Below are 15,524 nucleotides of genomic sequence, written 5' to 3'. Positions count from 1 at the left end.
TTGGCTCACCTGTCCCACTCACAATAAGAGCATCACTTTCAGAATCTAGAAAGGGATGGGGATGTGAGTGGAAATGCTGTTAGGTTTCTTTTGTAAGAAAATATTATCCTTCTAGATACAAGGCAAAAACACAATCACAGCTACATACAAATCCAAATGTTAGACCAGGGAAAACTGCTGAACGAATGCTGAGTGAGTACCAGACTGGAACTATAAGAAGGAAGATGCATGGTGGTTGGTACTTAAAATAAAAAGTCTCAGGGAGAGATCCAGTGGCCCAGGGAAAGGAATACCCCCCTCCTTTTGGTACTGAGGAGAACCAACTTTGAAAGGTCATGAACCATGGTCTCCATGGGCACCAGTCACCATCTTAATTAGTTTTCCAAACTCTATGGGTAATCACTTCACAATAGGTCAAAGGATATTGTTTTCTGAAATAGATATCAAATCAATCAAGATTTCCATACTCTCGTTGAAGTGATTATGATAATAAACTAAAGCTAAAACAAAAGTTAAAGAAATGGAAAGGGTGGTGGTGGGAGAAACAGAAAAATGTAGCAGGTGTCTGAAAATAAAGATATGTTGGTGTAGTCTTCACTCCACGTTTTCAGCAGTTTTACTAGCAACAAGTAGAGAAGAAGATGGAAAATGCCCTTTCTTTCTAAAACCATGTAAGGCTGTAAATTTTGCTCTAATAGCTCTGAAACAAAGACTGGAAAGAAATGGAACAATATGGAGCTCTACCATGATGTACATACATATTTGATAGAAACTAAACAAATTCAAATCCAAGTAAATGAACACTTTTTTCTTAGTGTCAAAACAAAATAGCATTTGGTTTCTAATTCATTTATATACTTTGGGTTTCTGTATTCTTTACCATTCTTCCCAAGCTAAATTTCCAAACTTTGCAAAGTAACTGACAGGTACTCACTGGAGATGACAGAACGGCTGTGGAGAGCCTTGGCACCAGGGAACCCTTGCACCTATGTTGAAACTGCTGATCAAGTGAGTGTCTCATTTGTCAAAGTTGTCACATTCTGATGGAACTGACATTTTGGCTCAGGAGACAAGAGATGACACCTGCCCTCAGTCTTTTCTTCATATTTAAATTGAAGGGGGGAAAAGCAAATAATCTAAAAAAAGTGTGTGTGAGTAGACATCTGACAAAGATTCAGATCTTTGGATAAAAATGGATGATTTAAAATAGCTGTTCAGATTATTACGCTCTTTATGTCAAAAGGTTCAATTTCACCCAGCCACTATGGGTGTGGCTTGGTGGTTGAGCACTGATGCTTGAACCAGGAGGTCAAGCTTTCCATACTCTGTTGAAGTGATTATGATAATAAACTAAAGCTAAAACAAAAGTTAAATAAATGGAAAGGGTGGCGATAAATTTGGGACAGGTTTCTTCCTGGCCTGTTTAGAAGCATAAATCTCAGTCACCACATCCATCAACAATTCCCAGTTAGGGCACATGCCCAGGTTGCATGCTCGATGCCCAGTAGGCAGTCCATCAATGATTCTCTCTCATCATTGATGTTTCTATTTCCCATTCTCTCTCTAAAATAAATTTTTTAAAAAAAGCTCAATTTCCTCCTGTCTTATCTTTACTTGTATAAAACATACTGAGAGCCATGGAGATTATTCAAGTCAGGAGGGCTGTACCAGGCTTCCATGGTTTGGAGAATCATCCATTATCTACTTTTGTCCTACACACATAGTAACTCTGTATGGTTTCTTTTTCTTGTTATTATTCACACTTCTTTCTAAACAAACATCCTCTTATTTACTCAAAGACTGAGACCTATTCACAGGACTATAGGACAATCCCCACTCCATTACATCACATCACATCACATCACATCACATCACATCACATCACATCACATCACATCACATCATCACCAATGGCATATTTACAGCAGTTCCTTTTACCTAATATATCATGTCTAAAAAACAAACTGAGAGCCCTGGTCAGTATGGTTCAGTAGTTAGAGTGTCGGTCTGTGAACTAAAGGGTTATGGGTTTGATTCCCGGTTAAGGACATGTACCTGTGTTGCAGGTTCGATCCCCTGACCCAGTCAGGGGGCATTGGGAGGCAACCAATCAATGTGTTTCTCACATACACTGAGTGGCCAGATTATTATGACCACCTGACGTTTGTAGGCAAATTAGCTATAATTTCTCGCTGAAGTTGCTTGAGGGCCAGACCATTATAAATAGGGAAGCAGGTTGTTTACCACGACAGTACAAGTGATTTTTTTCTGAAGATACGGGTAAACAACGCGATTTAACAGCCTTTGAACGTGGGATATATTTGAACGTGAGTGGCCAGATTATTATGACCACCTGACATTTGTAGGCAAATTAGCCGTACACTGGATCATATGGGATATAGAAGTCGAAGGCCTGTTCGAACACCTTTGCTGTCTGCAGTTACCAAGATAAAACGTCTCCACTTCACACAGGAACACAAGGATTGGGCAGTCGAGCATTGGAAAAAAGTCACGTGGTCCGATGAATCACATTTCCAGTTGCATCATACAGAGTGAGAATTTGGCGGAAACAGCATGAAAGCATGTACCTCACATGCATGAGTACAACCTTTCAAGCTGGTAGGGGCAGTGTTATGGTTTGGGACACGTTTTCCTGGCATGATTTGGGCCCTTTAATTCGTGTGGAACAACATCTGAATAGCACAACATACCTAAGTATCATTGCTGATCAGGTTCATCCTATCATGTTGATGGCGTATCCCAATAGAGATGGCTTCTTCCAACAAGACAATGTGCCATGCCACGGTGCTTGTATTGTGCAGGAGTGGTTTCAAGAACATGAGGGAGACTTTACCTTGCTTAGGTGGCCCCACAATCACCAGATCTCAATCCAATTGAGCATTTGTGGGACGAAGTTAAAAGAGCCATCAGGCAGCTGGTTCCACAACCATCAAATCTCACAGAACTGGACAGTGCTACTCATTAGGCATGGTGTAGCATCACCTTTCAATATCTCGTGGAGTCAATGCCAAGAAGAATCGCCACAGTATTGAAGGCAAAAGGTGGCCCAATGAAATACTGATGGGGTGGTCATAAGTGGTCATAATAATCTGGCCACTCATTGTATATGTATCCCATGTTCAAAGGCTATTAAATCGCGTTGTTTACCCATATCTTCAGAAAAAAATCACTTCTACTGTCGTGGTAAACAACCTGCTTCCCTTTTTATAATGGTCTGGCCCTCTAGCAACTTCAGCGAGAAATTATAGCTAATTTGCCTACAAACGTCAGGTGGTCATAATAATCTGGCTACTTAGTGTATATTGATGTTTCTCTCTTCCTCCCTTCCACTGACTCTAAAAAAAAAAAAAAAAAAATCAATGGAAAAAATATCCTCAGGTGAGGAATAACAAAAAGCAAATACATAAACTGAGAGATAGAGTAAGCATCAGAACTAGACTCAGATATGACCGGGTTAAAACAACTCTGATTAACATGCTAATACTTCTAATGGATAGGTAGACAACATGCAAGAAGAGATGGGAAATATAAGTAGAGATAAAAATTCTAAGAAAGAACCAAAAAGAAATGCCAGAAATAAAAAATATTCTAGCAGAAATGAAGATTGTCTTCAACAGGCTTATTCGTAGACTGGATATGGCTGAGGAAATCCTCCGAGCTTGAAGACATCTCAACAACAGCCTCTCCTGAACTGAAAAGCAAAAAGGAAAAGGACTGGGGAAAAAAACATCAACCCCAAAACAAGAACAGAATATCCAAGAACCAAGGAAGGTCAACTAGAAAAGGTGTAACAAATTTATAATGGGAATGCTAGGGAAGGAAGAGAGAAAGGAACAGAAGAACATTGCATTTAAAACAATAATTACTGGGAATTTCCCCTAAATTAACGTCAGACACCAAACCACAGAACTGGGTAACTCAGAGAATACCAGGCAGGATAAATGCCAAAAAAGACCCACAAAAAACCTACACGTAGACACATCATTTTCAAATTACAGAAAATCCTGAGAGAAGCCAGAGAAAAAACTTCAAAATTCCCATCTTATCCACAAGGAAGCCCAAGTCTTTAGAATCCCTTTAAGTCCATATAGGGCCTGGATGAGTAGACAAGAATCTACTTCTAAACAGAAGTAGCATCAGGCATAATCTTATAATTCTTGCCAAACTTTCTCTACCCACTAAATACAGAAATGTTGAGGCAAAGAAAAATTATTAAGTACAGTATTTAAGAGGTAAGGACAAGTCAGTACATTCATTACTTATGGTCTTATTATTCTTGTCTTCTTTCATGACCCTTTGTTTGAATGTGAGTGCATGTCCTCAGATAAACATGTCCTATTCATGTTTCTGTTTTTTCCACCTTATTATGTATGTTGTTCCTATTTTTGCTTCAGGAGTCAAATATACTCAATAAACATGACCAAAATTTGTTTCTTTCTTCCTCCCTTCCACTGACTCTGAAAAAGAAAAAAAAATCAATGGAAAAAATATACTCAGGTGAGGAATAATAAAAAACAAATACATAAATTGAGAGATAGAGTAAGCATCAGAACTAGACTCAGATATGACCAGGTTAAACCACCCCCCCAACCCCTCGCCCCCACATACACACACACCTCACCCCTCTGGAAAGATGCGAAGAATTACCATTTTACCTGAACAGCATTAGATAATCTATTTAATCTGTTCCAAATTGTAGGAAATGCAGTTCCCACTAAAATACTTTTTTAAACTGTAGGCCGGTGATTCTTACACTGCTGCACAAGCACCCCAGGCGGCACTGGGCACTTTTTTTTTAATATACATTTTTAAATTAATTTCAGAGAGGAAGGGAGAGGAAGAGAGAGACAGAAACATCAATGATGAGAGAGAATCATCGATTGGCTGTGACCTCCTAGTTCATAGGTTGCCGCTAAACCACTGAGCCACGCCAGCCAGGCAGCTTTCATCTAGAAGTCAGCACTGCAGTACTTGCTGGACTTTTTACATCCCCACACTGAGATCCCAGACTCCTTCTCAGGCCCTCTTACCCCAAGTAGCCATGATCTAGTGCATGAAGCAGTGAAAGTGGGGAGACATAGGGAAACTGCCCCGGTCTCTATGTGACCTGCCACCTCCACCCCAGCACCCCCAGGCAACAAACTGGAGCCTCCATTCTAAGGTGATCATCAATGCCTTTACAGGCTGCATTTCTGGGAGGCCAGCAGCTGTTTCCAAGGATGCAGAATGACGTACACATAAGGCCATCATCAATCATTCATCATTTATAATTACATTCGCATCCTTTTACCTTATCACAGCCTGCAGCGGCTACCACCCATGAACAGTTCAAAATCAGTTAAACACTGAGGGTGATTATAACACAGCCACCCACAAACACTCTAACACTATCAAATGTACATACTCAGGTTTCATTTCAAGAAACAATGCACGTTCCTCTTCCCCATATCACATGCTAAAGTGGGAGTAGAGGGTAGAATATGGGGTTGCAGTGAGAACACAGGGTAATCACACCCCACATTTCTTTGGAGCAGCAAAGAAACACATCCTTTGAAGAAGGAATTCCTGGGATGGTGGTTTTAAGCATATTCTCACATGAAGTACAACATCTTGCAAAGCTGCTTTGTACTTGCATTCATATCTTGCCAACCCCCTTCCTTCCTTCCTGTTTTTGCTTTTCCCCTACCAGGCTTTGTCGTAGTAGTTTCTATTAAAATTAGCCTTAAACTTTCTATATATTCATCTTATCCATGACCTCTTTTTGGGGACCATTATAAACAACACTAAAAACACTGAAGGAAATCAATGACCTTTCTTTTCTTTTTTCCTCTATTGGAAGTCTCATGCCTCTCCTATCACAATCGTGTGTGTGTGCACGCGCATGTGTGTCAGAACTGTCCGTCACTGGTCAGACATATACTGAATTGATTTCTGTTCACATCTTGTTAGGTAATTAAAGTGCTTGTATACTTTCTACTGTACATAACATAATTTAAGGACCTAAAACTTTAAAACTTCTGTTACATATAACATGATTTATTTAAGGTTGAAAAGAACTATTTAAAGGATCTAACACCCAGGTGATAGGAAAATGATTTTCCTGTGAGGAGTAGAATTCTAGCGAGGCTCACGAGCACACCTAGTTCCTCAGGTACAAAGACTTGGGGAGGCGAATAGAGTCTCTGTAGTCACGTGGAACCTCAGTCACCTGGCTCTGGCCTTACTACTGGGTTATGTTAAGGTAGCTGTATAATCTTTGTCGGGAATTGCATTATATTGAGTCCTAGCAATTTCAGGATTTTAGGTAAACCCACTGAACTGCGTGATGAGTAAGCCACGTGTGGTGTGGGGATACACAATGTATTAACTGTCAAGCTTCCCCAATGGAGTTAACTGAAATCTGGTTCTTCAGCTAAAAGGATTAGTTGGTGTTTGCGTCCTGATTGGAAATATCCTCAAGATTGAAAAGTGCTGTTTTAGGCAAATATCTCCTCCCCTTTCCCTGTCCTGCACTCAGACCTGTTCCCACCTACAAAGGAGACTGGCATGCAGGGCTGCTCAGTGCAGTCACAGACACTGCCTTCACTGGGGCCTGAGGCCAGGCTAGCCTCAGCCTGGGCAATATGATGATTAGGTTGTAGGATGTTTGAAGGAGAAGGAAAGGTTGCTCAGTTCCCAGCATGCTTATTCCTACTTCCACATCTATTTTTATATTCTTCCTCCTGCCAGGAATGCTCATTTTCTCTTTCTTTCCTTTTCTTAACTATTCATTTTATCCCACTTTGAAGGCCGAGCTCAACTCAAATCTGAATTGTGATGCCTTCCCAGAGCATGACAGCGATTCTCCCGTGTGCATCTCTTCCTGCACATTTTCTGGAACACTCATCAGAGCTTGACTGCATACTGCATTTTTCATATGCGTACAAACTCGTGTTGCTTCCAGGGCACTGCAGTGTTTGGAAGGTCAGCTGCGTGTAAGCTCTGTGGTAGTGTGGCTTACAGAAGAGAAGGAGTCTTAAATGGATGCTTCTTAGATCTTGGATTTTAAATTACTTATTTGGGAGGGAAAGGACAATCTCTTATGTCTCAAATGCTTATAAGTTGGATATTTTTAGACTTTGGGGAAACTAATGAAACAGCTAATGTCAAAGCCAATTAGGATGGAGTTTCAGTGTCTACTTGTAAGATCCAACTTGAGTAGGTTTAACATTTAATCATGTTTTCAAACTTTAAAATAGATACAGTATAATACTAGAGTCCATTTAAACATATTTTAAGTAATAAAAAAATAAGTTAATACATTCTTCAGCAGTTAAGCAAGATTATCTACCAGTAAAAGAGGATAATGGGATTTATGACCCATCGAATCTATACATATAATCTAACTATAGGTATATCATTTCTTAGAATGAAGCATGCAGAAAAACTTGAAAAAAATACCCTTTGCTCACATGTTTGAGATGTGACATTAGAGTGACTTACTCATAAGCATTTCAACATATATCAGTAAGCATGCTGCAGGGTATTTTAGAGAAGTAATGAAGGCTCAGTAATGTCAAGTTTTCCCCCAGCCTTCATTTCTAGGAAATAAGTGAGGTGAACTTCCTTTTCAATTCAAGACTCAGCTCTTCCTGTCCATAATCTCATTTATCACTCATCTGACACATTTGTACTGCTGCTTATTCTTTTGTGCAGCTTCTCCAGGTCCTCCACTCACTCCAGGTCCTCTGGAGACAGAGCCAGGGTTTGTTCATCTGTGTGCAAAGCTACCGGCAGTGCCTAGTGTGAAGTGTGTGCCCACGATGAGGAAGGGGAGTTTTGAGACAGACAGGGAAAGCGCAAGAGGAAGGAGGACTGAAGGACAGACTGGTTGGTTGGCACTGTCTGCTATAGACTCTGTCTCTGTGCTTTCTCGGCACTCCATCCGCATGATCTCATTCACCTACACAGCTATCTTGATCCAAAATCTCCACCCAGCATTTACTGAAGGTCTCTTGGCTGCTAGCCACCTTTCTCTGAATATCTCCTAGGAAACTTACAGGCAGATAAGGACATGAAACAAAAATATGGCACAATGAGTTCTGGATTGTAGTGGCAGGGCACAGGGAGAACGGCTTGTGTAAAAACAACCTAGGAGTTGGCCTAAAAGGGGGAGGACATTCTATAAGAGAGAAGTGCAGGAATACAGAGGGGGTGGGCACAGGATGGGGTGCAGGTATCTGATGGCAGTTTCTGTTGCTAAACTGAACAGGGCCAGGCACTGAGCGTGAGGAATAATATATAAAACCATGCCACGTAGGACCCGAAACCTGCTTAATGAGCACCGAGTTAATCTGATGTGCAGGTAATTTCAGGAGAATGACAGGACACTTCGGGTAGTTTACTCTGGCAGTTTGGGAAAGCACATGTTTGAAGGGATAGAACTGAAGGCAGGGAGACCAATTAGTAGGTGGGATGAGATGAGAGACTTATCCAGGGCAAGAACTGGAAGTGGGGGAAGATTCAAGAACTATTTTGGAAGTACAATTACTGTTCTGCCTGAGTAATCCTTTTCAAATGTAAATCAAATATCACTCCCTGGCTAACCCCCTTAGAAGGTGTCCCATTGTTCTCCCAGGCCTCCAAGATTCCCCCTGCGCATCTCCTCATATCAGCCCACTGTCCCCCACCCCAGGCCTCTTCAAATGCCATTCCCTTCACACTTCTTCACATCTCCCCCTTTCTCCCCCCCTCTAGAATTATCTTCCCTCAGCTCTACATGGTGAGTTCCTTCTCATTCTTTAAGTCTCACCTCCTCAAAGGGACCTTTTTGGAAACCTCATTTAATGTGAGCTTCCTTGGTTACTCAATTATTTTCAATTTGCTAATTTCCTCCATACCACTTATCACAGTGTTTAATTATCTTATTTGTTTATCATAATTGTATTTTACCTATTCTGCTATCACCCCACTCCTCCCTGAATGTGTCATGGGGATCATGAAATATGTTTATCATTAACAGTACTAGCACAATGGTGCTTGGTGCACGGACACTCCTCTATATATGATAAATAAATGAATGATTAGATATAATACTCAAAGGTGTGTTAGAGGAAGAGCCAGAATTTGCACCTAAGACTGATTCCAAATTCCACTTTTAGTCACAATCCAAAGTACTCCCTCTTTGTTTTAGTATAATTCATTCATTCACACTGCAACGTAAGTGCTATAGGATAACCCAAATAAAGACGCTGTCTCAAGACAAAACCAAATATAAAAATGACTGAAAACATGTTTAACTGGCCTAAGAGATACTTATGTGCTATGAAAGCATCTATCTATCAAACTATTATCACACATAGAAATGTTTTACTTCTTACATGGTTAATCTGCAGATCAAATCTGGTCATCTTAAAGATATGGTCTTTTCCATTTATTTCTCAAAAATGCTTTAGAAAAGAAAATGGCAGATAAATAACCTTGATACTAAAAAGTTAACTATTTTTATAATATGTTCAAGCATATGAATATACTATATAGCATTGTAGCATACAAATTAATAAGTGGCATTTCTTAAAATTAAAAGTCATTCTTATAAAAGCTTATTTTTCCCGTTTGCTTCCTTTTTAAATTAATTTTTATACCATTTGTATCCTACCTTGTGAAATATATGTAAAATTCTCTAAAATTAAATATTTTGCATGTATTAACAAAATGTTTGTTTACATATGTCTAGATCCCTCTATTCTAAATTTTTATGACAGTTTGGTAGTGTTCCACATCATCAGCTAAATACTAACAGATCAATTAAATTTATCTATATTTTCATATTTTCCTTATGACAAGGAAATACATCCTTTCAGGAAATAACTGAGGAAGGGGCAGTATTAAAGGGGTAACTTTCATTTGGGTTCAATTCAATTTCAACCTCTTTCTTTTATGCCAGAAGTTCTGAAATTTTAATGTTCTTGAGGTTCATCTGAATTTTTCTTAAAACAAACATTGCCAGATCCTGATTTACATGGGTTAGGCCCCAAATATGTACATTTTTAAAGTACCTCAGGAAATTATGGTGTGTTTACATTTTCTACATTTCTAGAGCTCTTCCAAAAAAAATAAAATAAAAAAGCCTTACTTTTATAGTGCTTTTGGTTTATAGTACTTTGCCATCCATCTTCTCATTTAATTGCCATAACAACAGAAAGATGGAAAAAAACAGGTATTGGCATCCCAATGTTAAAGCAAGACTCTAAGATTCAAGGACGATAATGACTGTCCTTCCATACTTGGTCCTTTGAGGAGCAAAGATAGTGACATTTACTCATTCACAACAAATATTTAAGTAGCTGCTTTTGTGCAGGCATTATTCTGTGCTCTTGAGGAAAATTAGTAAATAAAATATAAAAATCTCTCCCTCATGGTGATTATGTTCTGGCAAGGAGAGACAGATATAAGCAGTAGACATAAATCATGAAACTAATGTTAAGTCCAATGCAATCTATTCAGAGTAACCAGAAGTTAAACACTACACCTTACAAAAATCATCAAATGGACTTTTGAAACAAATGAGCCCTCCAGTTAATGTAATAAAAAAACAAAATGAGACACAACACTCCATTCCCTTAGGAGTCTAACTAATAGAACTTTAAGTATGCTAACTGCATTTTGCAAACATTCAACCATTTTTTTTAAAATATAGTAACAAAGTCTTCCTGTATGCACACAGCTAACTCTAAACACAGCCGCCTCTAATTCCCCTGTGGCTGCGTTATTTGAAGTGCATAGTGGAGTCTACAGTATTCAGTCTCTTCTGTAGATGGCACTGCAGGTCCAATAATGATCCTTTGCTTATTATTCTTATGGTTACTGCCAGGAACAGCAAAGTGTCATGTTGGACACTGTGAAAACTACATTCACTCCAAAAACAGAAATCAGTTTGCAATGGCAGGACATGGTTCTAATTTATAATTTAATTAAAACTTTCCTTATAAAGTATTAGATCCCACAGGCTGAACTGCTGAAATGATTCTGTTTCGCTTGCTTCATCTGTTTTGGTTTGCTGCCAGGGACAGTATGTTTGTTCTTGAGGTGGACAAATGATTCATTGATAAACTGATACATAATAAACCACTCCGGTGGGTTCTTGAGTCTCACTCATCCAAAGGAATGCTTTTAATGGCTTTGGAATTTTACTTCATTGCCCAGGAAGTGAAGTGATTTTCTGCAAGGAGGTAGATTTAATGTCTGTTGAAGGTAAAGGACAGAGGGTTAAAGACAGGGGCATTGTACGGCAGTCAGACGGTCATGCCAGGGAGGGAGTCTGTCATCTTGACAAGAGCAAGAAACTGCAGTAAGTCTGCTCCAGTATTTAAGAAAGAGAAAGGTCAAGTCTTCTGGTCCTGAAACTCGGACTTTTATTTCACTTAATTGATGGACTGATTGAATAACCTTTTAGCAGGGGTCCCTCATGGCTAATGTAACTCTAGGAGGGACAAAACAGTTTAAACTATGGCATAGCTTCAGGCTACTCCCTTTGCCCATACACTTGAATTACACTTGTTTTTTTTCTGTCTCAAGTGTTAAGCTAGAAAACAAGCACAGTTATCAGATATTCAACAACTTGTTTCATGAGACATACACCCATTTCCTTACAGGTTCATCCTGAAACATAAGGATGGGATGGCCAAGTCTGGCAACTAATCATCATGGCCACTCGAGGGTCAAGATAAAGTTTCCCAATCAAAGGCATTCTCTCTTCAATTAGACTGCTCCCTAAGGTCTCTTGGCTATTTGTGTTCTATACTGAAGGCAAGGCCTCACTGAGTTCTAGCTGATACCAGGACACCTATGCAGTCAGAGTTGGGAAAATCTCCCGTGCCCATTGTCCAAGCCAGTTACTCAGAACTGACAGGGGAGAGATGAGCTGTCCTTCTGTCCCTTCCTTGGAGCTGTGTTACTCATCCTACCTGTCCGTATCACCAGCTAGCCTCAGTGAAAGAAACTGTGAGGAAGAATGCAGAGACATATGTTCAGATCCAGCAGCAGTGAGCATGCTAGAATGATGAGAAAATAGAATGACAATCTAGACAAAGGGAGAAGGAAGGATCTATCAATCCTGATTGTAGTTCTTCCAGTGGATCACAGTGATTTCACTTTTCAATTATCTCGGAGGCAAGGTATTGAAAGGAACCCAACAAAGACCCCAGGGCTCTCAGAATCACAATGGGCAGGCAAGTCTGCATCAGGAAACCAACAAATAAACAGCCAGAGCAATGACATTCTTCTTCTCCCCTATATCTCAGACCTCTCTGAACAGCTAGGAGGTTTGTTTTAAAAATTCCCCAAATGAGATATAAGGTCAGTGTATCATTTGACAATAACTTAACTACTCTAATGTCACATGTGATGTGATGTGATGTGTGTGTGTGTGTGTGTGTGTGTGTATAATTTTGCTGTTGTTAATCCTCACCCAAGGATATTATTTTGTTTGATTTTTTTTAGAGAGTGTGAAAAGGGGACAGAGAGAGACAGAAAGAGACAGAGAATCATTGATGTGAAAGAGATACATCAATTGGTTGCCTCCCGCATGCACCCCGACCGAGGCTGAGGATTGAACCTGCATTCCAGGTACATGCCCTGACAGGGAATCAAACCCATTTCCCTTTGGTGTGCAAGCTAGTGCTCTAACCACTGAGCATGCAGGCCAGGGCCACACATGACAGATTTTAATTAAAAAATTTAAAGTATAACTTTTTAGTGATTTCTTGATTCATTACTAATTAGTCTGTGCATTCAGTCAGTAGTTCCTAATGGGGGAGCTAACCAAGAGAATTATGCCCTCTGCCCTCCAGCCACAAGGGGCACTGTAGGCTACAGATACACATAAACTTTTCAAGCATATCAGTTTTTTCCTCCATTCCTGTCTTTCCCAGGAGAGTATTTGTCTTCATGCTTCCAAGGATTCTGTTAGTTTATGTTGTAACAAAATCTTCAGAAAAAAGAAATTTATCTACAGGATATATAAAGTCTTATAGGAAAAATTATAACTATAATCTGAATGTGAAAAGGAACAAAAGGAATAAATCATTGTGAAAATTCGAATTTGTAAATTAAAAAAGAACAACCTTAATATGACAGCAGAGTGAACTTACTGGAATTAAATAATGATGATTTAAAAAATCATCACATCACAATACCCCCAAATTGGGGAGAGGAATGAATAGACATTTGGGGGGGAGGTTATGCTACACCATTAAACAAGCATCTGTTTTGTGAAATGAAAATTACTTGATGGCATGTAACCTATTTCTGGTTGTTCCCAGGAAAACAAGTGAACATGCTTACTCCAGATGAAAGCATAAATGCCTCTACATGCAATCACAGGAAGAACTAATCTACTTGCCCAAATAACAATTTAGTGATGAGCATGAAAATCGATCACATCTTTCCTTTCTCTCTTTCTTCTTCTTTTTATTACTTTTTTCTTTCTTTTCTTCTTTTTTCCTTCCTTCTCCCTCCGTACTTACCTCCCCACTTCCCACCCATGTATCTATGTACACACATAAATGGGTACCTGCATGCTAGGGCTGTGAGTCCCTCTCTGAACACTAACCATTTTCCTCTATGATAGTTGTAAGGAAGGTGCTAACATGCCCCGTAGCTAAGAGCAGCAGTGTGGGCTACTAAAGAAATACTGAGAGCTCCATACGAGGAATAGGTTTTTAACCACTACTGCTACTAATTCACATAAACAGATGTTCCCTTCTACAGAATCTTCCCATTTTCTGTCCTATGTTCTATTATCCAAAGTAGTATTTTTCCAAACGATATTTTACCACTCTTCACATCACAAACATGGTGTAAACCTAGGGGAGGGGGTGTCATAAAACATAAGTAAAATGAATAAGACCACCTAGAAGTTTTTCAAGGACCCACTTGAACATTCTTAGGGCATTATTGGTTTGTGTTTTTATTTTATTTTTTTGTATGAAATGAATAAAGGAAACTTCATGTAAAATGGATTCTAGAAGCCTTATAGGGGGCCTCCCGCATGCTGCATGCTACTTACAGAAAGAAGGAAGATAAGAATTACTTTGACAAGAGAACTTTTTTTACATAGGAATTTTAACAAAAGAAGAGTCCAGCAGTGATGCACTATCCACCACCTGCTGCAACAAGAAACCACCACAACATCTAACTCCTTTTCTCCTCCAGTGAGCTTTTGATCAAAACAACCATCCCCAATTTCCTCCTCAAACCTCATCAAAGCTAACCTTCTCTGCCACTTCAGACTTGCCCATGGTTCACCATAGCTTCCTTGTCCTGAATTTCAATTCTCTGCTATTCCTGAATACCAGGTGTACCGGTTAATAATGTGGATTTTTTTCCAATGATGGAATTACACATATGTTGATATATATGTGATTTGATATGTATGCTATTTTGTTGTATTGACAGCAAGCTTCAAAACTTCATATGTCAAATTTGCTGAAGGTGTTAACATAATACATATTTTTACGCTTAAAAATGTTGAATTTTGTGCCAAAAAAGAGCACTTGCGGGAAGTTTTAATTCATTATTTTATTTTGAAGAAAAGTGCTGCTGAAAGCTATCGTATACTTTGGGAAGCTGATGGTGAACATGCTCCATCTCAAGATACGTGTGAACACTGGTTTAAATGCTTTAAAAGTGATGATTTCGATGTGAAAGACAAAGAACGTCCAGGTCAACCGAAAAGTTTGAAGACAATTACAAGCATTATTGGACGAAGATGTGTGTCAAACTCAAAAACAACTTGCAGAAAGATTAAATGTTGCTCAGCAAACAATTTCCGATTGTTTACAAGCAATGGGAAAGATTTTAAAGGAAGAAAAAGGGGTGCCACATCAACTGAACGAAAGACAAATGGAAAACCAAAAAGTCATCAGTAAAATGTTGCTTCAACGGCACAAAAGTCTTTTTTTGCATCAAATTGTGACTGGCAATGAAAAGTGGATTTGAGAATCCCAAATGCATAAAATTATGGGTTGATCCAGGTCAATCACCACCATCAACTGCAAGGCCAAATCGCTTCAGGAAGAAAAGAATGCTATGCACTTGGGGGGATCAGGAAGGTGTGGTGTATTATGAGTTTCTAAAACCAGGTGAAACAGTTAATACTGATCACTACCCACAACAAATAATCAATTTGAACACACTTTGATCGTGAAACGACCAGAATGTGCCAGAAGACACGGCAAAGTAATACTGCTTCATGATGACTTACCATCACACACTTCAAAACCAGTTAAAGACACGTTAAAAGATCTTGCCTGGGAAGTATTAACCCACCCGCTGTATTCACCAGACCTTGCTCCTTCAGATTACCACTTGTTCTGATCGATGGCACATACACTTTCAGAGAAGCACTTCAAAACATAGGAAGAAGTGGAAAATTGGGTCTCTGAATGATTTGCCTCAAAACAAGAAAAGTTCTATTGGAAAGGTATCCACAAATTACCTGGAAGATGTGGGAAATGTGTACC

General features: G+C 39.3%; 1 protein-coding gene across 6 annotated transcripts in view; it reads right to left on the bottom strand.

Annotated features, from left to right (window-relative positions):
• TPK1 (thiamin pyrophosphokinase 1) overlaps window positions 1-15,524 on the bottom strand; it is a 292,735-nt gene that overhangs the window by 47,175 nt on the left and 230,036 nt on the right. Inside the window, exon 9 of one of the 6 annotated variants that reach the window (XM_036328435.1) lies at window positions 3,974-4,478. The exons of the other annotated variants lie outside the window; for them this stretch is intronic. Within the exon in view, the coding sequence (XP_036184328.1) occupies window positions 4,429-4,478 (50 nt within the window). The 3' untranslated portion in view covers window positions 3,974-4,428. Of the gene's footprint in view, window positions 1-3,973; window positions 4,479-15,524 lie in introns of those variants that run through there. 6 annotated transcript variants of the gene reach the window in all.

The sequence above is a fragment of the Myotis myotis genome, unplaced genomic scaffold (genome assembly GCF_014108235.1).
Source record: "Myotis myotis isolate mMyoMyo1 unplaced genomic scaffold, mMyoMyo1.p scaffold_m19_p_11, whole genome shotgun sequence".
NCBI lineage: Eukaryota > Metazoa > Chordata > Mammalia > Chiroptera > Vespertilionidae > Myotis > Myotis myotis.
The sequence above is the reverse complement of the archived record's forward strand: the minus strand, read 5'-3'. Positions and strand labels throughout refer to the sequence as shown.